Source organism: Schistocerca gregaria, chromosome 1 (genome assembly GCF_023897955.1).
Source record: "Schistocerca gregaria isolate iqSchGreg1 chromosome 1, iqSchGreg1.2, whole genome shotgun sequence".
NCBI classification, from domain to species: domain Eukaryota; kingdom Metazoa; phylum Arthropoda; class Insecta; order Orthoptera; family Acrididae; genus Schistocerca; species Schistocerca gregaria.
The window spans coordinates 571,213,640-571,240,740 of record NC_064920.1 but is presented as its reverse complement, the minus strand read 5'-3'; the positions used below and the strand labels follow the sequence as shown (position 1 = coordinate 571,240,740).

At 37.6% G+C, this 27,101-nt stretch overlaps 1 protein-coding gene across 2 annotated transcripts in view; it reads left to right on the top strand.

The window, feature by feature from the left end:
- Positions 1–517: 517 nt before the first annotated feature.
- LOC126356364 (retinol-binding protein pinta) overlaps positions 518–27,101 on the top strand; it is a 47,094-nt gene continuing 20,510 nt past the window's right edge. The window contains exons 1-5 of one of the 2 annotated variants that reach the window (XM_050007355.1): positions 518–1,927; positions 2,031–2,472; positions 5,052–5,211; positions 18,947–19,205; positions 25,994–26,104. In XM_050007355.1, the coding sequence (XP_049863312.1) occupies positions 2,316–2,472; positions 5,052–5,211; positions 18,947–19,205; positions 25,994–26,104 (687 nt within the window). In that variant the 5' untranslated portion in view covers positions 518–1,927; positions 2,031–2,315. Of the gene's footprint in view, positions 1,928–2,030; positions 2,473–2,494; positions 2,655–5,051; positions 5,212–18,946; positions 19,206–25,993; positions 26,105–27,101 lie in introns of those variants that run through there. The other variant, XM_050007363.1, reaches the window with a different exon arrangement.

Genomic DNA, 27,101 nt, shown 5'->3' with positions numbered 1-27,101 from the left:
GAAAACTTCCGCTCACTTTCACATCACGCAAACAGCTGCGGTACAGATATACTGTTCCATGTGGTTAAGGGAGGGGGGGGGGGGGGGGGGGTGCGAAAGTAAGGGCATTCGAACACCCCTTAAATTAACCGTGCCAAACCTGTAAATAACCATGCTGACATGCACTGATGCTGGACAAGAAAAATATATTCTGGAAGCGTTTGAGCTGTCAACTGTGACAGCTCGAAGTTTTCCGCCTCGCTGAGTCAAAAATGTTCAAATGTTTGTGAAATCTTATGGGACTTAACTGCTAAGGTCATCAGTCCCTAAGCTTACACACTACTTAACCTAAATTATCCTAAGGACAAACTCATACTCCCATGCCCAAGTTAGGACTCGAGCGTCCGCCAGGATCAGCTGCACAGTCCATGACTGCAGCGCCGCAGACCGCTCGGCTAATCCCGTGCGGCCTCGCTGAGTCATGTCTTGTAGCGTGATTCTAGTAGCAAGCTCAATTACTCGAGAGAGAGTAGAGTTTAGTCTGTCTCGGAGCTCCTAATGGTCTGCCGTGTAACTACTGACGCATTTCGCGTTGTTAATACTTTTGCAACTCTATGATAACGAAAGCTCCGAGGAATTAAATATGTGCGAAACTTCATTTCTTCGGCTTCCGGAAATTTCCTTTCTATAGTTGTTTCACCGTGTCAGTAGACAAAGAAAAATCGACAATCTTGTATAGTTACAACACGCCATTGGCACCTCGGTTATGGAGCTTGGTGCACCCTCAGAGTGGAAATAGGACTATTTAACTGACGATGGGTGACAGTGCTCCCTTTTAGTGACTTAGCATTTGTCTTTGTTTCAGTAGTGAAGCAAGGGCATGAAGAGCGGATGGGGTGATAAAACGTTATATTCTCGAAGGAAAGGCGTCATGTTAACAAACGGCTTAAATCTCAAAGGTTTGTGACAAATGTAACAAACGTGAGAGAGGATAGCACATGCAGATCTTGCAGAATCTATTTCCCGTGCGCTTTCAAGTGCTCCGAGGATGTTCCTTTGGCAACAATGCCTGGAATGTGATTGCGTTTGTAATTCTGATCTGAGTTTTGAATTGGTCGCAATTGTGCCATTGCGTGACTGGACCTGTCGAACTTTCTCCGTCATATTCTTGTTTGCAAATGTTAGTTAGGGACCACAGACAAATGTGAAAAGCAGCTTCGATAACTTTGTCTACACGAGCCGTTAAAAGTGCTGTGGCATTAGAGAATGTGACCTGTCAGGGTAAACTGTCAATAAAACACAATATGTAGACAAATACTATCACCTGTTCTATCCCCACTGTTGACAGTCTACAATCAGGGGAACCGCTGAGGCTAGAAAATATAAATACACGACATTTCTTCTTCAGAATGGCCCCTAGTATTATCATCTGTCAATATATGTCTGATTTTTTCCGGAACGCTATGTAACTGCACACAGCTACTAAATCTTATATTTCGCTCAGGGAACTGACGAATATCGTGTGACCGTACGTACTAAGTAACCATGCTAAGGAACTCTTGTCACAGTGCAACTAACACAAACTGACCCGCAAGTAAGCAGCTGCGCTCCTACACTGGTGTCTCCCGGCCCTGCAGCGCTGTTCCGTTGTCTAATTGGTCCCCCTCTGCCCTGTCTCCCACTCCCGCTACATTAAGCAATTGCGCATGCGCGCACACGAAGCTTCGTTTCTGCGACTCTCAGACTGTACCAGCGCGGAATTGCTAATTGGACGATGCCGACAGTTCGTTATCATTCGCAATATTACGGATACAGTTTTCTGGTCACATGGGAAAGGCGGGACGAAAGAACAATAGTGGAGCCGACGAAGGACGGTGTAGTATAGTATAACAGCGCAGAGCCCAAGCGAGCGCAGTCTGGCACTGTAGAGGCAGAGGTACAGACCTGGGTGAGTTGCACTATCGCCTATCAGTGGGACTAAATACGGTTAGCTTTCATTTTAATTGCGTTTCTACATTAATACAATTGCTTTTCTTTGTGATATTTTTTAGATATCTTATCAATGAACTCGATCAGCCTCCGTCCGATAGAAAGGAGAGACAGTATCGCATATACAGAGATGCTGTTAGGAGTCTGACTGTGTGCACTCCTTTGAATCCCCCCCTTTAGCAGCACTTCCAGCAGGAGGATCATAATCGTCTAGGGCAGGCTGTCAGCGAACACTTGTTGCTGCAGCGCGGAACTTTATCTGTTGCACTCTAAACCTGCAGTATCTCGGCTCCGCCCACAGGCAGTCACCCCAGAGTGTAGGTCCGCAGCGGAAGCAGGTGGCAGTCATGGAGATTGTGGAGGACGGCTACATTACAACACTGGACGGAGATGCCCTCCGACACGCGGCAGAGGTACTCAATGAGGCAGAAGATCGTCTGCCCGAAGAAGTGGCCAAGGTGCGCGCCTGGCTGCGCACGCAGCCTCACCTCAACGCTCACACTGGTAAGTTGGCTGCCTTGCGTGCCCAACACCGCCAGCTTTGACAGCAGATTGTTGTGTTCAGAGTTAGTCATGTTAGGTGCATACTAGTTATCCTGGTACGTGCGGGTTTAATATTCGCGCATCGCTATCGTAGTAAGAATACAATACCGTATTCTCTTTAACGCACATACAAAATTGAAAACGTAAGTGCTGGAACATTGTATTAGTATAATAACAATGTACTGATTCCACCCCGTTCTTGGCAATGTTTTCGAGATGTTGCGTCATAAAAGCTCGGGGAACGTAGTTTCAAAACACTACTTTTACAATATTTACACAAAACCACGAGATAGAAAGTCAAACTTTTAATGTTGTACAAAATACTGTTGAATCGTTACAGTGACGCAGCCGGCCGTAGTGGCCGAGCGGTTCTAGGCGCTTCAGTCTGGAACCGCGCGACCGCTACGGTCGCAGATTCGAATCCTGCCTCGGTCATGGATGTGTGTGACGTCCTTAGGTTAGTTAGGTTTAAGTAATTCTAAGTTCTAGGCGACTGCTGACCTCAGATGTTAAGTCCCATAGCGCTCAGGGCCATTTGAAGAGTGGCGCAAAGTTGCTCCGGATACACACGATATTGTCACCGGAGGTAGAAGCTATTATAGACTGCTAAATTAAATTTTGAGCCTTCATAGATCTGTGCGATAGTGTTCCAATTTCCACATCAGCCACATTCTTACTACTACAAGGATGTAGTTTGCTGTTACATCAGATTTCGACGCACTACGTTTTTACGTTGTGACTACTTGTCACATTAGATTAGATTAGATTTACTTTCAACCCAATTGATCCGTAGTGAGGAGGTCCTCCAGGACGTAGAACATGTCAGAAAAACAACAATACATGACAATATGTACAACTAAAACAAATAAGCTAATGTACCATTCCTAGCTCCCAAGTGGAATGATTGTCATTTTTAATTAACATTGTATTAAAAAGTCATTTTACAAATACTAATGCACTGAATTTATAATAAAACAGTTTATTTATACGGTAATAAACGTGTAATACAACTACAATAATACTTATTTACAATGAACACATTACTGTATTAAAATGGTGCAGAAGTTAGATTATACTTATACACACACATATTTACAATGAACACATTACTGCACTAAAATTGTGCAGAAGTTATAGTTGGTTTTACTGAGAAATTCATCAATGGAGTAGAAGGAGTTGACCACCAATAAATCCTTTATTTAGGCTTCTCGTAAACTGAATTTCATTGGTTGTTAAGCATTTTATGGCTGCTGGCAAGTTATTGAAGATGTGTGTTCCTCAATAATGCACACCTTTTTGTACAAGACTAAGTGGCTTTAAATCCTTGTCAAGATTATTCTTATTTCTAGTATTGATTCCATGAACTGAGCTGTTGGTTTGAAAAAGTGATATATTTTTAATGACAAATTTGATTAAGGAATAAATATATTGGGAAGCAGTAGTTAGTATCCCTAGTTCTGTAAACAGGCTTCTGCAGGATGTTCTTGAGTTCACACCACATATAACTCTTACTGCATGTTTTTGTACCCAGAAAACTTTAGCTTGGCTTGATGAATTACCCCAAAAGTAATCCCATATGACATGGAATGAAAGTAAGCATAGTATGCCAGCTTTTTCATTTTTATATCCCCTATGTCTGACACAATTCGTATTGCAAATAGAGATTTGTTAAGATGCTTCAGCAGTTCTGTAGTGTGCTCCTCCAAGTTATTTCGAGTGTTTTTCTTCTGCAGTAATTTGAAGAAGGTACAAGATTACATGTTCTGGAAGAATAACTTATAAAAATATTTTGAAACAAAATGTTTTAATATGAAACATCATCTTGTAAGCAAATAGTATGTTAGAATAGAGTAGTTACCTACTTACTTGTCTACTCACTCAGATTATCTGTGATTTTCCTATGTACACGTAAAAATTAATACTGGTACCATATTTTCAAATGCTTAAATGCTTAAGCGTTCCATTTTTTGATACTTCACAACTGATGTGGGGCTAGTTCATTAATACTATTAACTGGTTTGCACAATTTTCTTCCATGATCGCGTAATTTATACCTAAATAAAATTCCTGAGTCTCAGTTGCATATGTTATCCTCAGCAGTCTTCACATGTTCATTTTACTTGTTAGTCTACTTCATACTACATTTAAAATCCAGACTCTTGAAATACTGTTGCAATGCATATTGCTTTTTCATTTTTGTGTAATGTAACCTTATACAGAAGTTGCACATGCTTGGTTATGGCATACCAATTTAGAGAAAATAAAGTAGTAGATTGATTATATAAGTACATATAAAAATAACAGGTGAGTGTTGTATCTATGTTATGGTAACAGAGACAATTTAGAATATATCAGATGCAAAGTCATGAAAAAACTGATCCCACATGTGAAGCAAATAGTAAAATTTTTGCAAGGCTACAAACATGACAATAAGAAATGGTGATGAAATGAGAGGAAATTAATAATACCTTTCCTTTCAATTCATTTTGTAAATTTTCATTTTAAATAGCTTTCTTTACCATAAATTATTGTAATTACAGATGCGATGCACATAGTAAGGTTCTTGAGAGGATGCAAATATGACCATGAGAAGACACGTCGAAAAATAACGAACTTCTATGGAATGCGTGGCAGGTGTACAGAATGGTTTGATAACCGCTGCCCCACAATTCGCCAAATACAGGATATGCTGGATATGGGGTTAGTGTGATATCCAATTTTTATCTAACATAACACTTCTATTTCAGTAATTTTTTGTAATTAAATTTTGGAGTAAAAGAAAGTGAAACACACAACACACAGTATTTTATGATACAGAGTAATTTGTGTTTGCAGATGAAATTTAGTTTAAACATCTTGCTTAGTGAATATGGTGAAATATATTGTCCTTTGTCTTTGTTAATTGCAGATGCTGAAATTGTTCCTTACCCTTACCTTATAATGAATGGGAAGCAGTGTTTATGAGCTCTTGACAGCTACACAATTAAAGCAGTTACTGTATCATGTAAGGTCAGCATGAAAGTACCATACAGTTTGCTTCAGTGTTCAAAAGACCAAGTAATATATGTACTGACAATGTAGCTTGCACATTCCATCCTTTTCCTCTCTGTCTGATATGCCTTCAAGTTAGACTTACTTAAATTTTGGTGGATTGGCTGACTTGCAGTGGGTGGGGGATGGCATTGGTACACAAGCCTCATCACATGGGGTGATTTTTGCCAAGAAGCATCACTTTCTTTGTTGAATGTTGTAAAAATTTAATTGGAAGTTTCATCTTCTATTTTATGCTCCTCGTTTTGCAGTCTCAGTAGTCTGAGAGTTTCTTGTAAAGCTACCAACATTTGAATTACTGAGCATTTCCTCAACTGATCTTAAACTGTAGGGGGAATACTTCAACAACTGTTAGTTGCTCATCACCTTTGCTAACTTTACAAATATCCTCTATTTTCTGCTCTGTCGTGCTAGTGCAAGGACAGTGAGAGAGCATTCCGTAGATATGTAGTATCAAAGCTTCACTTACAACCATAAAACCCTTTGCCACTTACCAGTAATTGTGAAATACAGTAAATTATAGCAACATTGCATTCTTTCCCCATATTACTACAAACTGCACACTGCCGAGTACAATAGACTCTCACTCAACTCAGTAAATACTGAATGCAGTGAATGTGAGTTGGTTTAAGGTCACGGTTCTTCTCTCAACATACTTCCTACAGTGACTTAAACCCTAGAAAGCAGCACACATGTAATCACTGCTATATTCAAAAGGCATGATTGAAACTGCTTCAACATCTCAATGTGTTATTGGTGAAGAAATACGTGCATTAGCTAATTAACATATCATTCTTGTTTTTTTTACGACTTAGTACATCTTCAGAAATATCATTACCAACTTCACAGCATTTTACAGACCAAATGTACAAACCAAAATCTAGCGAAGAAAGACTGGGTGATACTGAGGGACATAAAACAACACTATTGTGATTAATTTGTTGTCCAGGATAGGTTTCATTCTGGTACTGGACTACTGTTTGTGGTGTAAGCACAAGGTTCCATGCTCATCCAAGTACCTTCCTTTTGTTGCTGAAGGAACATTCTTGGAGTACTTTGACAATAAATTGTGAAGAAGCTGGAGATACCATGCGCTTTTAAGGTGGTTGTCTATATTAACAGCACTTATAAGTTGGTTATCACTGATACCACACCTCATATTATCAGAGGAGCACTGATAAAAGAAAATAATGCAATAAATAGAAAATGTGGATAGTCAAGTTGCTTACATCGTAAATCTTTTCATTCACATGTATATGGATCTTGGAATTTTTGTTCATTCATTTACAAATAAAATGTAGATTTTATAATGAACAAAATTAATTCTTTATTAGTAATTATGAGTACTTACCTGCAAACTGCCTGCTGACATTGTGTCCTTCCTGAAGGTTCCGTACTCATGGGTGGTGATAGGGACTGAAGCCATACTCACATAATGTCTCACAAATACCTAAAGAGTGCACAATGGTGTAGAAATTTGTCAATAACTATTTTCTGGCTTGAAGTCAATTGCTTGTTCCAACATTTTTGTTCATTCCACTTATGACATTAGCTCTTCCAGATACCCAAAAATGTACATTCTAATTTACACACATTTCATCTACCCTCAGCAACAGTAGCTGATACAACAGCCTTTTAGTTTGTGAATCCTTTTTCTACGATGAACTGTACTGCGAAGCTTGTTTCTGCATATTTTTCAGGGTATTTTGTTTACTACTCTCACTCCAGGTCATCTAATTAAATATTAATTAGGAAGAAAACTGCAATCATCCACACTATTTTTGAAAGAATAATTTATCGCTCTATGACTAGTTTCATGACTAGTCCTTTTATCAGAAGGCAGTGAGGACTTTTTGTTTTCAGTTTTATCTTGGAGGAAACACATTGTATGTTGCAACATCAGGTCTGCTTCACTAATGCCTGACATGCTGAACTATCAGCCAAGCTCTTCAATTCCACTGGATGTTTTTATCATTCATAACATCATTGTTTATATTCCGCACAGCAATTTTACTTCTCAGAAGTTCAAACATCTTTTTCCACATCATTCTAAACACTGTACTCAACTCCACGAATATACAACATAAAGTCTGAATTTTGCATTTCTCGGTAGTCAGCCTGTGCGTTATGCAGCACAACTCTGTTTTGCTTCTAGTCTTCTGTACATACTCCAAATCAACATTTCAGAATAATAATAAAATAAACTTTAGATGTGACAGTTATCACACTTACCTGTCTACCTATTTTTGCTATTGTGAGGATAATACTTTTTTGGAGTTACTGTTTATTTGTTATAACAATGAAAACAATCAATTATTGACTAAATAATTTGACTGGATGGATAAAAAAACTCTACTCACAAAGTGGTGGCATAACACACACATAAAAGTAAGGTACTGTAAGGATAAGTTGGGATGCCCTAGCTCAGTCAGTAACATGGCTGACTTAAATGAAAGAGAAGCTTTTGGAGCCAGTGGCTCCTTCTTCAGTCAGAAATGTTTAAGGGGAAGGAAGAGGGGTGAAGGAAAAGGACCTGGAGATGTCTAAGAAAAGGGGTAGATTTTGGAAAAGTCACGCAGAACCACAGGTCAGGGGAGACTTACCGCACGGGATGTGAAGGAAAGATATTGTTAGATATTTTACCCAATACAATTACACTCTTTAGATCCCCTGTACATCTAAACAGATATTCTTAGAGGGTTTCCATTTAACATTGCATTGTGTATATTACATAAGTTGCAAATGACAGTAACAACAATGAACTTGGCTATTATGAGTCCTATGAACATTGTATTAAGTACCTTTCTAATAATGTAACTTAATGTTGTTAAACTGAGGAAATTGTATGCCAACCAAATGGCATGGTAGCAGGAAAAGTTAATTGGGCACACCAATAATAGGTGTGAGTTAGCGGATGTCATTACAGAAGCTGTGCTAATAATATGAGAAAGAGCTTTAGTCTCTCCTTAGATGAAATGTGTTTGGACTAGCCACAAACATATTGCTGAATAGAGATAATGATGCAGGAAGATTTAGTTACACACAATCAAGATGCTGAATCTGTAAGATCTCTTATTGCAGTTATGATGGTGATGCTAATGATAATGATGATGAACAAGGCGGGTTTTCGACAGGGTAAGAGATGTATTGACAACATCATTGATTAAGAAACTGGTGAAGAAAACACAGTTGTGAAAAATATCCCATAACCTACCTGAGAATGAGTAGAACTGACTTGATCAAAAAACGAAATATTTCCATACATCATATCCAAGATTTTATGGATTCTTCATAGTGTTTGGAGTTTTCACTATTTGTGCCATGTTGAACTGCATGACAATACTATGGATTTAGTATGACTAGTGACTAAATTAGTTCTTCTTCTTCTTCTTCCTCCCCTCCCCCCATTTTTTAATGGAATTAGCTTTTAAGTTTTTGAATTGCATGTGGCAGAGAGATTTCTTGCCTACTGTAGGAGTTGCACATCTAAAATTATGATATTGTGTTTTACTTCTTATATACGATAACTAACCATCAAGGAGAAAATATATTTATTTTCTGCTTGTGCAATAACCATAAAGGAGAATGGGAAAAATGCTTCATAAAAATATTTTTTGATCAATTTTTTGTGACTAAAAATTATCATCTGTGACTTTTTAGGGTTTAGTTTGAAAATCAGGTATTGTTTGTTGTCCCTGACAAAGTCAAGCTTGATAATGGTAAAAACACAGGCAGCCACTTTCCAACATTTCTATCGGATCATATCAATGGCAGAATGTGGTATACATTTATGGGGGACTCTCAGTATTTATTAAAATGATCACCTTCTATTTCTAAACCTTAATGAACACTACCTATGTTATAAAGGGCTTTGCTGTAATAAAGTAAAATACACTGGTACTGTAAGGATAAGTTGGGATGCCCTCACTCAGTCAGTAACATGGCTGACTTAAGTGCAAGAGAAATGGGTTCAAACCCAGTTACAAATGTACTAATATGGACTCACAGGATATATGTTTCTAAGGTCAGCTCAGTCTAAAATGAGGAAAGGGGCAATCCTGGGAACAAAGCAACACACTGACCATATGTCTGCCCACACAAAGGCCTCTGTGACAGATCCTGGCCTGTGGTGCTGTTGCAATAGAGGGTTTGGGTTATAAGGATAAACTATGCTAATGATTATTCTCAACATATGTAATCATAACATTACTTGATCCTTTTTGTATTAAGTTATTAGCCTGCTTGTCAACTTTTAATTCACCAATAAAATTCCAGTTAGATCTGGTGTCATCAGGTATTGTATACTTTAAACAACTCACATGCACCATGATTGTAAGAGGCAACGATATTATCAACACATTACTAAAAGAAAGTACAATATTCATACGAAATAAAATTAAGAAATCTTCATCAAAGAAAATAATGTTTAGTGTGTTTCGAAAAGAACTGTACAAGGCTTTTTGTGAACAGAAATTACAAAGACTGACTTTATGTACCAGATAATAATAATAATAATAATAATAATAATAATAATAATATATTAACTTTCACTGCTAAACATATTCCTTCTTAAGTCATTTGCACTTATGAATTTGTTGGAAATTTTGATAATATCAATATTTTAGTCATTTCTTTATGAACACACAAAATTGTCAAATCATTCAATCTTTTCCTGGGTGATTGTTGACTGCAAGAAATGTTTTCAGTCTTCTAACTGCTGAAAATAACTGCTCGGAGGTATAAGAAGTAACATCTGTACAAACTTCACACATGGGACGTCTGTCCTACCTACTTAAAATATTTATAATGACTGACAAGCTGATAACTCCTTTCTTTATTATGCATACATCTGGAAACATGTCAATACCCCATGTTTGCTTCTCTTTATCAGTGTATCTCCCATGGAATTGCAAAATTCGATTAGTACCAATTTGACCGATAGCAAAAGTTTAACATTGTCGGATAGTTTCTAAAACCTTCCTTTGGTGTTTGATACATATGAAGAGCACTGCCTTTGTCACAGCATTTTGGTATCTTCCTTTTCCTGGGGAAGACTGATGTATCAGTGTTCAATTCCAAGGCTGTCTTCACTGTTTAATCTACAACTCAAAAAATATGTTTAAGAGTACTGAAAATTTTACTCCTCCAATGAGAGGTCCATTTCCTCTTTCGGTCTCACATATCCCTTTACAAAACTAAACTTGTTTAAGCTACTTCATAGATGCCCTTCAACTTTCAGATTTTTATCAACAAATCTGGAGCACAAGAATATTTATTTATTCACTCATATGTTAAAACTCTCACTTAAAATGAGAGAAAAATATTGTACCATCTTAACAAATTTCACAATATTTTGCTGTATATCACTAGATAATAAAGAGACAATTTCATTTAAAATATTGAGAGAAACCAACTTATATGGAGTTTGCTGCAGCTGTGATTTCAACTCAGGAATACCTTCTGCCCTGAGCAGCAGCAGCTGATGAATATTTGCAATTCTTATCACTTCATGACATATCTGGTACAGCAAATGTATGAAGGATTTTGAAAGAAAAACTGTCTTGGTTGCAGGGGAAGCAATACTTTTATTGACGTGTTGCACCTTTCTGGGGCATTTTCCGAAAATCTATAGGCGATGTGTCATACAGGTGGTCAATCATATATTTGAAAAAAAAAGTTAATTTATGTTGGTGGGGGAGCAAAGCGGAGGTGTGGATCACTGAACCACTTATGGTAGGTTTACGATAAGTGTCAGATACAATACCACTGGAGTTTCAAATCCAACCCCAATGACTATGAGTCAGGAGCTACGTAACCTGAGTAATGTGGCCCAAAATATCAGATATAACCCTGAAGTGGTAGGAAACTATTTAAACAAAAAAATGGCAGAAATAAGTAATCGAGTAGTAGTGTATCTGGAGTCCTAAAGCCAAAGTTAATTTACTTCCTATCATGGGGAACATCTTGTACCAACTAGCAGAACTCTTCAAAATTTCTGGCATTAGAATAGCATTCACAATCCACAATGACTTAGACAATAAACAGCCACACAGGGATTAATATGCTACCTCTGGCATGTATAAACTCGGATTCTGTGAATGCCTGAAGGTGCACTTAGGGCATGCAGGCAGGTAGGCAGGCAGAATGTTTAAAATTAGATTCCATGAACTTACTGAGAAGAGTGAAGTCAAGTGGCATTCTGCATGTGCAGAACATTTGAAAGAAAGCGGTTGCCAGCCAGACATGTGAGAATGTCTTGAAATCCTGCACCATGCACCAAAAGGCAGAAACCTAAGCCCTCTTGAGGAAATTGAAATAGTAAAGCACTTGCACACACACATACAGAGTTAGTCATTAATAATCAGCTGATTACCAGAAACCACATGTATTTAGACTCTGTGCTATCACTTTTTAAAATATTTATTTGAATAGCATCCTGTTTAAAGTACATGTAGTAAGCACTATACATGTAACTTAAGAACCATGCACAACCAGTTTTTATAACTGTTTTGAACATTGTTTATAATACTGAGTAACGTCTCACTTTATGTGTTGTACTTTATAAGAACTTCACACAAGGTAACTGTAGCAGCTTAACAATTGAGTATGTTTCCACTATATTTTATTTTACAACTCTTACAATTTTATTTTAATCATTTTACTGGTTACTATATTGTCGGTATATACTGTTAGTTTGTTCATGTAGTGGTGAACTTTAGTGTGTAATCCACATTACTACATGCAGCAGCCACTTGACCAGCAAAGAAGGGCAGCACTGTTTGCCCTAAATAGCAGATATTTACATAAAGTGCTATATGTACAGTAATTCAGTTACTGAAATTCACATTTAGCTTTCCTTTTTACAAAGCAAAGTTTTTAAGAGAGTAGATAATTGCATCAGTTTCTCATATTATGTTTGAAGAAATGCAGTGATGCATGTTTGCAGATTACTTGAGCAACTGACAGTGCAAACAGTATGGGTTTTGTGTGGAAACTTGTAAGTGTGATACAAACGAGTTATTGTTTAGTGTACAGAATGTGATACATGGTTTGCAAACCTGTAAATGTGAACCTATGCCAGCACTGCTTCTTGAAATGAGCCCTCTGAGTTTCAGGTAAGGTTTGAACTGGGCGTAAATTTTTTTGTGGTTTTTCCCCCATATAGCTCTCAGTAACTGAATCATACCATTCTTTGCCCTGTATGTATGAACAATAGTCTCTATAGATGTGATGAATACAAATTTTGCAGTATATTAAAATAAGTTCTCTAATAAATCCTTCAATTTCCAATATAGCTCTGCAGAATAAGCCTGTATCCTGCTGAATACTATTTTCTTTTTCTTATAGATTTTATGGTGATATGTGTCAGTAAAAGTATTATTTCCCCTGCAACCAAAAATGTTTTTTCTTTCAAAATGATGAATATTTGATACTTTATTGGTTTGACCGCAAATTGTTATTCTTTGATGACTTAAAAATTAGAGGGACATTATTAACTTTAAAATCGCTTGCATACATTTATCATTTATCCTAACGTATATTTTGAGTTAAGAAATGACATATTGATTCCTTGTTTCGTAGTTGTCAAAGCAGTCAGAGACAAATGACAAAGTGTACATGTTTCATGAACCGTGAAACATTTTATTGTCTTTTGCCACTAGGAAAATCCATGTCAAACAAATGCATTATATGAATCCCCATCTGCAGAAGTAGCAGTTGCCGATGGAAGCACTACATATGCACGCACACACTACAGAACACTTCGTCCAATTTTTTGTTTTAAGAAATTCAAGGAACTGTCTTTTTCCATCCATAATCGTGTGACTTGCCTGATGAATTTCTTAAACTTGTTGCTAATAAATTACTGAACATCAGAAGACAGATCATTGGATTTATTATCTTTTGCCTTAACATTCTATTCACTATGCTCTGTGCCATTAATATACACCTGTGATAGAGATGACAAACATATGCCAAATTTATCCATATTGTTTGAATCCAAAAATATGTAAAGAAGAAATACTCAGTATTGTGTTGCAGCTTTCCACATGAGTCAATAGATCATGTTTGTAAATTGTGAAATTTTTGGCCAGTAAAGAGCTTCTGGTCCACACATCCGGTCAGTATAACCTCTTCTTTGTATTTACTATTAAGACTCCTTTTTTTCTAAAAATCAGAAGTTCTCAGTCCACAAACTAATCTCTTTCATTCTTCCAAGCCATTGTCTCTCAGAGAACAAACAAAATGATAACAGTCCAGGTTACATTAAAAAAGTCACTACAGTCATAGACCACACAACTCTGTATCTTACTGAAACAAAAAAAGAAGAAAACAGAAACTATTGAGGTAGTTGCTCACAATTGGTGTCTTCGTTGTCTAGCTTATTCTTTACTAGTGCTCCATTATGGCAAGTAGTTATTTTAAAACAACAGTTGGTGAATGGATTGGGAAAAAAAACAATGGTTGATGCATTGAGCGGGCATATTGTAGTGTATTACTTGTAAGAAAACATCAAAGTAAACTGAAGAAAAGGGATTCTCTACACAATTTATAGTTCCATTATTGTTGTTGTAACTGCCCTTGACTTGGCCAAAGATAGGGAAGGAATGGGGGAAAGTGTTGCTTGATTGTCTTTGCTCAAACACATTTGAAATGAACAAATAATATTTTAGAGGGTAGAAATTTCTATGCAGCTTTTGTATAAGATTATTTTTTGGGTGCTTGAGCCTGGAGCACCCACATATTTGGTGCAAATGTACAGAAGTGATATTCTTGGGGTTAGCACTCAAACGCCACTGTATGTTGTCAGTATAAAATGATAGCTACAAGACTGTAACATATATGAGATATCAATGATAATACAGGAATGAAAGCAACTGACCAAGGAGTGAACTCTTGGGGATACCAGATGGTATATTTTTCCATTATCTTTTCTCTGATCAACAAGCAACTGACTGATATTTGTTTCTCTGGTAACGGTTCAACCACAGTACTAAACCTGAAATAATTAATTTTCAAAGGAAGATATTGAAACTGACACTATTAAATGTCTACCAGAAATCAGAACGTATTAAAATAGTCTCGTTGTGTTTATCCATGGCTTGTTTCATTATTTTGTTAATCCAGTTCATGTGCTATTGTGGTTGCTGTTGTTGTTTCAGAAGCATGATTTAGATATCTCATGTATGTTATAAGCATTAAGGTAGTCCATCAGCTATTCATTTGATAATGTCCTCCAAGGCTTTTGATTCTCAGGGCAATATCCTGATGATCCATTAATTACATGATGCTTTCATATTACCATTCTTGGGTATGGGCTAAAGTAAGTGTTGTTCCAACTCAGTGGTGTATGTACTGCATACAATAGAAAAATTGAAGATCTGCCATGTGTTGTGCCTTCAGAGGAGATAATATCTTTATAGCTTTCAGTACTGTGAAAATATGTTTCACAGATAACACATATCTTACAGAAGTGTTATCTTATAGCTGTGTAGACCGATAATTTATTGCAAATTGAGAGCTGACTTGACCACGTTCCACCATAAATTTCGCATTTTGTGCTGAATACTGTAAAGTTTCTTAAATACACCACTGATTTTTAATGTATTCTCACTGTATTTAAATCTTTGCTCTTTATCAAAAGAAGGCAACTGATCTAGATCACCTGTTTCACCTACATCTGTTATTCACTTTTGTGTTTCCTTGTAGAGATTAGGTATCTTATGCATTCTATCATTACACTTTCTCTTTCTTGCTTGAAATAGGTTTCTCATTTGCAGTCTGTGTGGTGTTATACTTATTTCTTAATTTTGGTATGCAGCATCAGTTTTTAAAGTAATCGTTTTCCATCAGCATGTTTGCATCTTTAAACTTCCTCCTGATTTAAGTAGTTTTTTCTTACCTAGTAAAAAAAGCAAGGAAAAATGTTCGTTTCATTTACAGCTCACCTTACTTCCCGACATAGTCTCTTTGACAGATATATACTTGTTCTAGAAATCCTCCAACTTTTTCATCCCATTGGAGAAATAGGTGCTGTCAAACTCTGTAAAACACTCGTCAGCTGTAACTATCATTTCCTCAGTGTATAAAATTTCTTCCCAGTAAACCAAATTTTCAAGGTGTGGAATAGAAAGCACTCACTTGGAGTTAAGACTGTCAAATATGTTGGATGAGGAGCCAGTACAAAGTTCAATTAATGCAATTTCATCATTGTTAGCGCTTACCAACTTACAAAACGGCCTGTGCCTTCTTCGGTACTCTTTCACCACACGTTGTCCATTGTCTTGACTGCCATTTTGATTTTGGTGTCAGATGATGCATTGAGGTTTCATCAGGAGTCACAGATCAGTGATAAATGTCTTGTGGGTTGTGATTAAAGATCACCAGACAATGTGTTGAAATATTGTACCAGACACACTTTTGGTCAATTGTGAGAAACCATGGCACCCACCTTGCAAACAGCTTCTTCATAGCAAATTCTCTATGTGAGGTATTATGCAGTTGCTCAATTGGGATGCCTACAGTCTCAACAAACTCAAAAAAATTTATTCTGTGGTTTTGCATTACCATATCATGGATTTTGTCACTGGTTTTCTTCATTGTGACCTCAGGTGGATGGCCATAGCATGCTTCATTTTTGGTGCTTGTCTACATCTACATCTACATCTACATGACTACTCTGCAATTCACATTTAAGTGCTTGGCAGAGGGTTCATCGAACCACAATCATACTATCTCTCTACTATTCCACTCCCGAACAGCGAGCGGGAAAAACGAACACCTAAACCTTTCTGTTCGAGCTCTGATTTCTCTTATTTTATTTTGATGATCATTCCTACCTATGTAGGTTGGGCTCAACAAAATATTTTCGCATTCGGAAGAGAAAGTTGGTGACTGAAATTTCGTAAAAAGGTCTTGCCGCAACGAAAAACGTCTATGCTGTAATGACTTCCATCCCAACTCGTGTATCATATCTGCCACACTCTCTCCCCTATAACGCGATAATACAAAACGAGCTGCCCTTTTTTGCACCCTTTCGATGTCCTCCGTCAATCCCACCTGGTAAGGATCCCACACCGCGCAGCAATATTCTAACAGAGGACGAACGAGTGTAGTGTAAGCTGTCTCTTTAGTGGACTTGTTGCATCTTCAAAGTGTCCTGCCAATGAAACGCAACCTTTGGCTCGCCTTCCTGACAATATTATCTATGTGGTCCTTCCAACTGAAGTTGTTCGTAATTTTAACACCCAGGTACTTAGTTGAATTGACAGCTTTGAGAATTGTACTATTTATCGAGTAATCGAATTCCAACGGATTTCTTTTGGAACTCATGTGGATCATCTCACACTTTTCGTTATTTAGCGTCAACTGCCACCTGACACACCATACAGCAATCTTTTCTAAATCGCTTTGCAGCTGATACTGGTCTTCGGATGACCTTACTAGACGGTAAATTACAGCATCATCTGCGAACAGTCTAAGAGAACTGCTCAGATTGTCACCCAGGTCATTTATATAGATCAGGAACAGTAGAGGTCCCAGGACGCTTCCCTGGGGAACACCTGATATCACTTCACTGTCTGACCACATTTAAGTTCATTAATGCAGAAGTAAATGGTCTACAATGATGGTGCAGAGTCCACTTGAAATTCATCCAACTCAGTTTTGATTTGTGCAGCAATCTAACCCTTCAAATGAAAATGTTTAACAACAGCATGAAATTTGGTTTTCTCCATTTTCAGTTGCAGTCAGTATACTGACCACTTCAGATGGCTGTCAGTAATGAATTATTTGCTGTACATTGTTGAAATTATTTGTATGATCGTTGGAATAATCAAGTGTGCCCACTGTGGAGATGCAACAAAAATGTTCCATTCTTTTGTGGAGGTATACTAAACTTATCAACCACCATGTACCACTATACTCATTTAGATTCTGAACTCCTTTTTATTCCGCTTTATTAACGAAGTTGGTGTAGTCCTTTTAAGTTCCCTTTATTAAAGTCCGCAGCTTGTGGTCTTGCTGTCACATTCTTGACTCCGAAGCACAGGCTCTCGGGTTCGATTCCCGGCGGGGTCAGGGATTTTCACCTGCCTCAAGATGACTGGGTGTCTGTGTTGTCGTCATCATTTCATCCTCATTCATGACAGTGGTGAGATTGGACTGAGCAAAGGCTTGGAATTTGTATGGGTGCTGATAATCAGGCAGTTGAGCACCTCACAAACCAAACATCATCATCATCATCATCCCTCTATTATAGTTGGTGTATTCCTTGTTACACAGGGTTCTTTTGACAGACATACTGAAAAAGTGCTTTCTGTAGCCTTCGTTTTTCCTTTCTTTCTTCAGCTACATTTCTCTAATACTGGATTATTTGTCAGTGCTTTTGCTTGACCAGTAGCAACTTTATATGAGAAGTTAATATTCCTCTCACCATCTTGTACTTGCTTTTAATTTTCTAATAATTCTTTTCCTGTATTCTATAGAGACTTAGAATTCTAAGCTAATCATAATCATGATAAATTTTGAAGACTGATTGTGCTTGAGTGTCTTCTTCTTAAATTTTGTCTGTTTACTATGTTGCTCTGCCTTTCCTGTATACATACTTTTTTCACTCTTGAGATTGCAGCTAGGTGAAATAGTCCACAAAATCTTCATTCATCTCAGTTACTCTCTCTCTTATCTGTTAATGTATGAGGACTGTGCATTTTTTCATCTCTCTTACTACAACACCCAATTCTTCAGATTCACGTGCAAATACTTTCTTTCTTCTGCTCAAGTTAGCTTGTGATGTAGGCATCTAAAAAAATGAAACTGTCCTGACCTTCAGCTTTTTAACTACTCATTAAAAGGAATTAAAAATGACCTTAGAACCTAGTTGGAAATTGATGTTGATGTTACCATAAGCACTAAATTTCACCTGGAAGAATTCAAGAATCAGCAACAAAGCTACCTTTAAATCCTGATTAAGCCTCTAGCAAACACACTAAGTGTATATTGGAGTACTTTTCCACCTTGTGCGTTGGTCATCAAGCATCTCAGTTACCTTCCTGTTATGGGAGTCCACAATAGCTATAGGATGTTGGCCTAAACATAAACATTTATAACATTTGCAACTAAGAATTAATTTTCAAAAATTTTTTGATTAAAGCTTTATACCTATCTCCTTAGAAAAGAGAAACATTGTATGGTCTGCTGAAAAACAGAAACTTTCAATACCTACCAGGTAGTAGGAATATAGAGAATGTATTGACAGGAATGATGTAACTGATATGGCAGTCTTTTTTTACATCGGGAAATAATGTTTAAAATGTAGTTGTATACTACATTTCCACCCACATTTCTCATAAACTGTCACAAAATTATATTCTAATATCTTTTGCAGTGTTTTCCTACCACTGAGAAAGCACAATGAGCATCACAACACTGTGGTAATTATTCGTGCTGCAGTTCACAACCCAGCAAAGCATCGCCAGGATGATTTGTTCAAGACAGGGATGATGGTTCTTGACCGTGCTTTAGAGATGGATGAGACCATTTCTGTGTATGGTGTTATTGCCATCATAGATCTAGCTGGAATTGGTGTTGGCCATGCCAGGCAACTAACTATAAAGATCATACGAAATGCTGTTCATGCATGGCAGGTTAGCCATATTTCTTGCTTTTGCTGTAGTCTTAGTTGTGTTCTGTACATGATTCTTATGCAAAGTGTGTTAGCTTCAATAAAAATTACATGTTAATAGTTGTTATAAAATGCCGATAAATACTGGAACATGTGCAGCATGTGTTGCAATGTTCACAAAATACGGTGACTTCAGAATACACAGTTGGTGACATAAGACACTGGACTCACACTCAGGATGTTGATGACTCAAACACCCATTCATGTATTCAGATTAAAGTTTTTGTTTATTTACCCAAATCTCTTAAAATTCGTACCAGGGTGGTTCCTTTGAAAGGGTCACGACTAGTTTGCTTCCCCACTCTTTTCCAGTGCTAGCTTGTGCTATCTCCAATAACTTTATCATTGGTAGGTATTAAATGTTAATCTTCCTTCCTTTCTTTCTAGAATTCATGTCTACATAAAATGAGAATCTATAATTGGACACTGGAATGTCAAATTTAACTACTTGTATTCTGTTAGTTTCATTACATACTGATTCTTGTGAAATATCAAACAGTGGAAAATTCGGGATGGAATGTAACAGTATTATGAGAAGGAAAGTTGCTACTCACCGTATAGTGCAGATGCTGAGTCGCAGATAGGCACAATGAAAAGACTTTCACAATTATAGTTTTCAGACTTTAAGGCCTTTGTCAACAACAGACGCGCGCGCACACACACACACACACACACGTATTATGAGAAGGAAAGTTGCTACTCACCGTATAGTGCAGATGCTGAGTCGCAGATAGGCACAATGAAAAGACTTTCACAATTATAGTTTTCGGACTTTAAGGCCTTTGTCAACAACAGACGCGCGCGCGCGCGCGCGCGCGCACACACACACACACACACACACACACACACACACACACACACACATGAAAACACAACTCACACACACGACTACAGCTCATGCAACTGAAACCACAGTGGAAGTGAGGTTTCAGTTACCTGAGACTGCAGTCATGTGTGTGACTTGCGTTTGTGTAAGTGTGTATGCATGTGCATATGTGTCTCTATTGTTAGCAAAGGCCTCAATGGCCGAAAGCCATATTTGTGAGAGTCTTTTAGTTGTGCCTATCTGCGAGTCAGCATCTCCACTATATGATGAGTAGCAACTTTCCTTCTCATAATATTGTTTTTGTGAAATATCTCTGACGTAGAGATGCTCTTGAAGAATGCTTTATTTAAGAGTCTACACAGTATTTGTATAGATAAGATTGCTGTGACACAAGTTTCACCTGTTAAATAAGGAAGACTTATGTCCGAATTTCATTTTGCAACGTTAAGTAGATGCTGGAGTCCACAAATGAGGTATGAATATAAGAAAAGATGCAACAGATAGGGCATTGATTATAGTGTTTCTACTAGGATATATTTTTTTCAGATTAGTCCATCTGAAACTTCTAGATTTTGCAATGTTTTCCCCCAAGTGATTCATAACGTTTTAATGTTTCTTCTTATAAAATGAATGAAAAGATATGATTAAGAAAAGGAGGCTTTTAATTTTATTCTTCAAATCTTAAACTCTCACTGTTTTTATCCTACGAGTGTTAGTTATCAGAGTGTAAAATTGTATCAGTTTTCAAACCACATTATTTCATATAAAGTGTTTGATCTTTCGACAACTACTTGTACCACTGTCCTTAGAAGAAATAAATCACTGACTGATGGAGCTGGCACAGTGTTCACTTATGTAGGCATGATAGCAAAGTCTGGAACCTACCAAAGCAGGCCACTCATGTGTCATCATATTTGGACTCCCATCATAAAGTAGATGTCAGAAATTAAAATAAACTGCAACAGTTTTAACCAAGATCACAGGTACACACTTTATATAACCATGAGGCAGTTTTTAGAGACTAAGCAGATGCTGCAGGGAGGCTGTAGCAACAGTTTCAGAAATGATGCTGGCCTCTTGCACCAACTAGTGTCATTTTGTCTTGTAGTAGGCTGTAACTGCTAGGGTTCCCAACTCTTTTCTCCCTGTGCCATATGTCACTGCAGTTCTCTCTGGGAGCACCCAGATGCTGGTATCATACCTACATAAGTGGAACAACATGCCAGCCCCAACAGCCAATGGTTTTTTACTCCACAGCACCACATAAGACTCAGACTACACATTAGCAACTGGTATTAACTTTATATTTTAGAACAGAGACATGCAGTTTAATTATTATTAAACTTGTTCCTGCTTCTGCCCCTCACTAAATGCATCTGTGGTTATTTTTTAAGTCATCTACAATGCAGCATCCTATTTCTACTAATCAGTTTAATCTAGGGGGTACATAACATCTGACATCTGCTTTTTGACATGTACATTTAAAGCCTTGCATTCAATATACCATATTGGCATTTATAAACAATGCTTCTTCCATAAAATTTTGTACCAAAATATTAGGATTCAGTTTATCTTTAGGACCCTACAAATACCAATTTATTTTACATAGTAGAAACTTCAGCAGTGCTGGTTTCTTAGCTGGAAATGGAGCAACAATATTGTTAGTTTTTGGAAGTCAGTAGTTGCATAGAATACGACAATGTAGTCATCCCTGATGTTTGAAGTTTCATTTAGCTAGTGACCGTCATCCAGCTCCCACTTTCGTAACCATACACAACAGGGCAGTACAGTTTTCCTCTAACTAAAGAGTAAAATTTTTTCTTCGCCATTGAGCAATAACATCAATAAAAAATCATTACAGACTCAGAATTTGATGCAGTTGTGGCATAAATTTCAAACACAATGTTATCTGTTATGTGAAGAGTAGTGTACATTTAATAAAGAACTCAACACAAAGTGTGGATTGGATGACTTGAATCTGCATTGTTGGTTCACAGTAGAGAACCACAAACAGTTGTTTCAACAAGTAAACCCTGCATAAGGCCAGAAGCTAGGAAATGTTTTTAACTTAAAGTTAGGCTTCTTTTCTTTGTACAAGATAACAGTTAAAGAACTGGAAATTGTGAAGACCTTAAACATAGCACAGATAGAATTCTGTGTGAATACTGGTTAATGCCCCGGTTTATGCATAAAGTAACTTCTCTCTTTGACTAAGTACTTCACTGCCACATAGACTGCAACAAGATTTAATTGAGAAACTTGTCAATGCAGTGAGGCAAGTAAGCCAATGTGGCCATGGCTGTCTTACCCTCTGGACCAGATCAGCAATGCCTACACAATGTCCATATTTTGGAACATGACAAGCAATATGACAGTGAACTATAAAAGTGTAAAAAGTATCTCATTAGCAACAACTGGAAATGTAAAACAAAGAAATACTGTAATGTTAGCAGTTCCTGTAGAGGGACAAAATCTGCCCCCTTTGTTATTCCTAAGTACAAAACTTCACCCACATGAAATATGCCTAAGGAATATTTGTTCACTGCCAAAATAAAGGCTAGATGATTACAGACTTAATGATGAACTGACTAGCTCATGTGAGGAATCAAAGACCTAGTGTGCTGCTCAGTAAAAAAGCCATACTAATGTTGGATGGCTTTAAAGTTCAGATCATACCTGAAGTAAAGAATAAAGACACTGTAATGAAGACAGGCCTAATCAATATGCCCATAGGCATGACTTAAAAACTGCAAGTGCTTGATGCCAACATCAACAAAATATTTATTTCTCTAACTGGCCTTTAGAACGGAGTCATGCACTCAGCCAATTATCTCATTGGCTTATGTACCACTTTGTCAGCTTTGCATTGTTAACATGCCACACGAAAAAGGGCCCTTTGCACCTAGCAACCACACTTGTTGAGCTAAAAAAAAAGCTGATGAACCATCTTGCAAATATTGTTGCAGCTGCTTGTCTGTAAGTAGGAACTGCGAAAGTGAGCAACCTTCATTGATCTTGTGAAAAGTGAAAGCGATTGGCTTATGGTCTGTGTATATTGTGAATAGTCTAGCTTCAGTACAAGAGTGAAAGTGTAGTACAGCTTTATAAAGAGCCAGCAGCTTTTGATCGTATGCTCTCCCATTATTTTGTGCCTCCATCAGCTTCTGGGAGAAAACCTCAAAGGTTTCAAACTATTCTCAACACATTGATGGAGAGCTGCCCTGATAGCCTGTTGGCTGTCACCCACAACTGTTGCTAATGGTACATTATGGTCCAGGTGGGATAAGAGGATTTCTTGTTGCAAACTAGCCATTACATTTTCAAAGGCATGCTGCATCTGCATTATGGGTGTCAGTAGCAGGGGATGCAGCCTGTGTGTCCGTCAGTGACAGATTGGTTGGCCGGATGTCATCTTAATCTGATTCACCATGGTATGCAATACTTTCTTTAATTGACCAACAGTCTTTTTCTAGCTTGTGGACTAATCAAACTATTGGTCTGAGGCAATGACATTATTAGTACTTCTGCCTCTAGTACCAGTTTCCACCTTAATTTGTGCAATACTTAGCTTTATTTCCAATCCTTGGTCTTGTATGAAGACTGCACCTGATATCGATTCACTTACATCTGCCAGTGTGAACCCTCATTTGAACTTCTACTGAATCCTAGGTTCACTGTTGCTAAACACTCATCATAAATTGTCATGGGTGAGTTGTTAGCTGCTGTAAGGTGGACAGTTGCATCTGCCGCTGTGGTTGTACTTTGCATGAATGGCAGTGTACTTCCATCTAAGCCCAAATCAATAAGGTAGTGCTGATCAGCCTTCCTGTCTGTCACATGTGAATAATGCAAAATGTGAGCAGGTACACTTGCTGGACATGGCCACTTTATTGCAAAAAACTGGGCCAATGGTCTGCCCCTTTGCCGAGTGGTCAGCATGTCTGACTGCTGCACAGTGGGTCTAGGTTTGATTCCCAGCTGGGTTGGAGATTTTTTCCATTTGCGGAGTGGGTGTCATGCTATCCTCATCATCATTTCATCATTATCAACACGTGAGTCACCCATTGTGATGTCAAATGAAAAGACCAGCAACTAGTCGGCTGAAGTTGCCCAGGTGGGGACTCATCTGGAGTGCTGGATTTTGGCTACTTGTGATTGCCACTGCAGGTATCTACAGAAGTAGGGGCAACTCCCTCATTTACGCTTTGGTGCTCTTTTGGAACTGTGTAGGAACTGTGTAATATGCTGCACCTACTGGGAATGAGCAGGAAGGTCTGCATCTCATTGCCTGATCACCAAAATGCTTGCAGCACCAACACTCCTGGTGATTTTGTCCTCCTTGCAGCATCTGGCTGTTTGTTTGATTCTGCTGGCTGGATGCCCCTCTTCTTTATCTCTCCTTGTGCACGTCTACTTATTGGTTAGTGCCAACAGTTGCTTCTGAATTGCATCCATCTGGTATATCCGACTTCCAAGCTGCTCGTTGGTGTTAACCTGTTGTTGATGCGATATAGCTGAAGTCTTTCCAATGTGGATGTCACCAGATGCCTGTGAAACTGCCGAGGTACTCACCTGGCCCACTATAATGTGCACCTTGTCTGCTACAGCAAGCACAGAATTAACATCACCCTTTCTACACGTCACCATCACTGTTTCCACTGAAAATGATAGTTGTGTTAGTGCAGTGTTTCACCTGACAGCTTCCTCGGATGGAATTCTGTCTTCAATTTGCTTGAAATGAAACACTTGTTGCAATGTTTAATCCAATGATTTACATACACAGTAGCCTTCAAGTGGAGATCCATGTGATGCTATTTCGACTGCTTGGGCATCCAAGCTGTTAACCTTCACAGCAAACATTGTATAATTGCTAGTAATGCTCTTTGGATAAATACCAAATCTAGGCTTCTCCAGAAGGAACTTCGATATTTGTGTTTTCAACTTCAGAGTCGAAATGAAATAACTTATTGTTATATAGTCATGTTGTCACATGCTACAGCTCAATTTTGCAGATCCCTAATCTGCTTGTGTAGGTCCTCTTCTAGGTGTAAAAGCTGTCCTTCTATCTGAGTTTCCTTAATGTCACAACATGAGGTAAAGTTTCCTGTATATTGCTTGAGGTCTGTACTTTATCTTTTAATTTTGAAATCAGCAATTCATAGGCAGCTTCCATCGTTTCAGCCAAAAACATGCAGAAATGGAGATCAAGTTGACAAGATTATTCACTTGATTAGCTTAACAACAAAAGTAAACCAAGAATTGTGAAACTAGAACTAAGAGAAAATAAGACAAGGCTGACCTGTTGGCTAAAGAATAATGTATGCATTCTCAATCACTGTCTGATTTTGTTGTTCCCCCCAAACGAATGCCAACAGTGAAGTTAAGTGACATCAGTAATACTGTAGTTTGAAGGCTGGTGTTTCTGTGCAATTTATCTACATTACAGCATTTCAAAAAGTGATTTCAGGGTGATCATATTGTTAACAGGTTTTTGCAAATAGGTAAAGAGATAATTTTTTCTCCACTGAATTTCTCTCTTCCCCCTCCCTATCCCCTCAAAATTAAGGATGTGGCTTATATTGGACCAATATGTTATGTTTGTGGACCATCATAACCTATAAATAAATTTTCTCTCCATGAATTTCACCATTTCTTTTCAGCTTCATTTTACTCCCTCATTTACTTATCTGTTTGTCCACCTACTTGCTCATCTTGCTGTTTGGCATCAGAATATCATCTATTCTGCAAAATGAAGACTTTCATTTGAGACAAAGTAATTATTAACAGTAAAATTTATATTAGCTCATTAAAAAGCCCTGGAAATTAAGTGTTTGTAAAAATGTAAATCTTTTATGTACAATTTTAATATTTGTATGTATTTTCATAAGAATATCTTATTAAATCAGATTGCTTGACTATTACAGGACTGCTATCCAGTACGAATCCGGCGACTCGACTTCATCAATGCTCCTATATATGTAAATGTTGTTCTGAATACATTCCGTAGATTCATGCGTGAAAAACTTCGAAACAGGGTAAGATTTTAAAGTAAAAACTCTTACTACTGCCACCATCAAAGTGAAAATTGTGTACATATTGTATTGTCATAGTGCATAAAGTTAGTGTGTTAAGTTTCAACATATTTCTTCAGTATTGTAAGGAACCCAACTAATTTTTACTGTGTGGAACATTAATCAAGCATCTTTATTATTTTTTGTGAAATTTAATTTCAGATCTCACAATATTGTTTTAAGGAGTAATTCAGTCTAGAGGTAAAACACCCTGTTTATTCAAAATTATGACTACTGTCAAATTCTCCCCATAATACTTCAATATTTTTTTCTGCATTAATTTAATCATGACTTCATATAGATCTCATCATAAAGGAGTACCAGTATTTATCTTCATTAATGTTGAATGTGTGAAGGTACACATTAAGAAAGTGAAATAGGTACAAAAACGCTTTGACAAATGACTGTTAGTTACTGCACTGTGATACCTGTCACAAACCGTGGACCTTCCCGAGTTGGGGCAGCTTACGTGTCTCTGTGGTACAGACAGCCAAACCATAGATGCAACTACATTGGAGGGGTATTTGTGGAGAGATCAGGCAAACATGTGGATCCTGAAGCAAGACAGCAGCAGCCTTTTGAGTAGCTGTAGAGGTATTGGTATGAATGATTGACTGGTTTGGTGTTGTACCCTTAACCAACATAGCCTTACTATGTTGGTACTGTGAATGATTGAAAACAAGGGGAAACTACAGTCATCATATTTCTCAATAACGCGAATCTCTACCATATGGCATCATGTTGATAGCACCCTCTAGGGTAAAATATTGTGTAGGTAAAATAGTGCCCCATTCAGATCTACTCAGGAAGCTATTGTCATCGAGAGAAAAAAGACTGTCATTCTTCAGTTTGGAATGTTAGATCCCTTATCCAGTAACTATGTTAAGAAACTTGAAAAGAACAATGGGTAAGTCGAAATTAAATAAACTGGGAATTAAGTGAAGTGTTGAGGTAGAAAGCG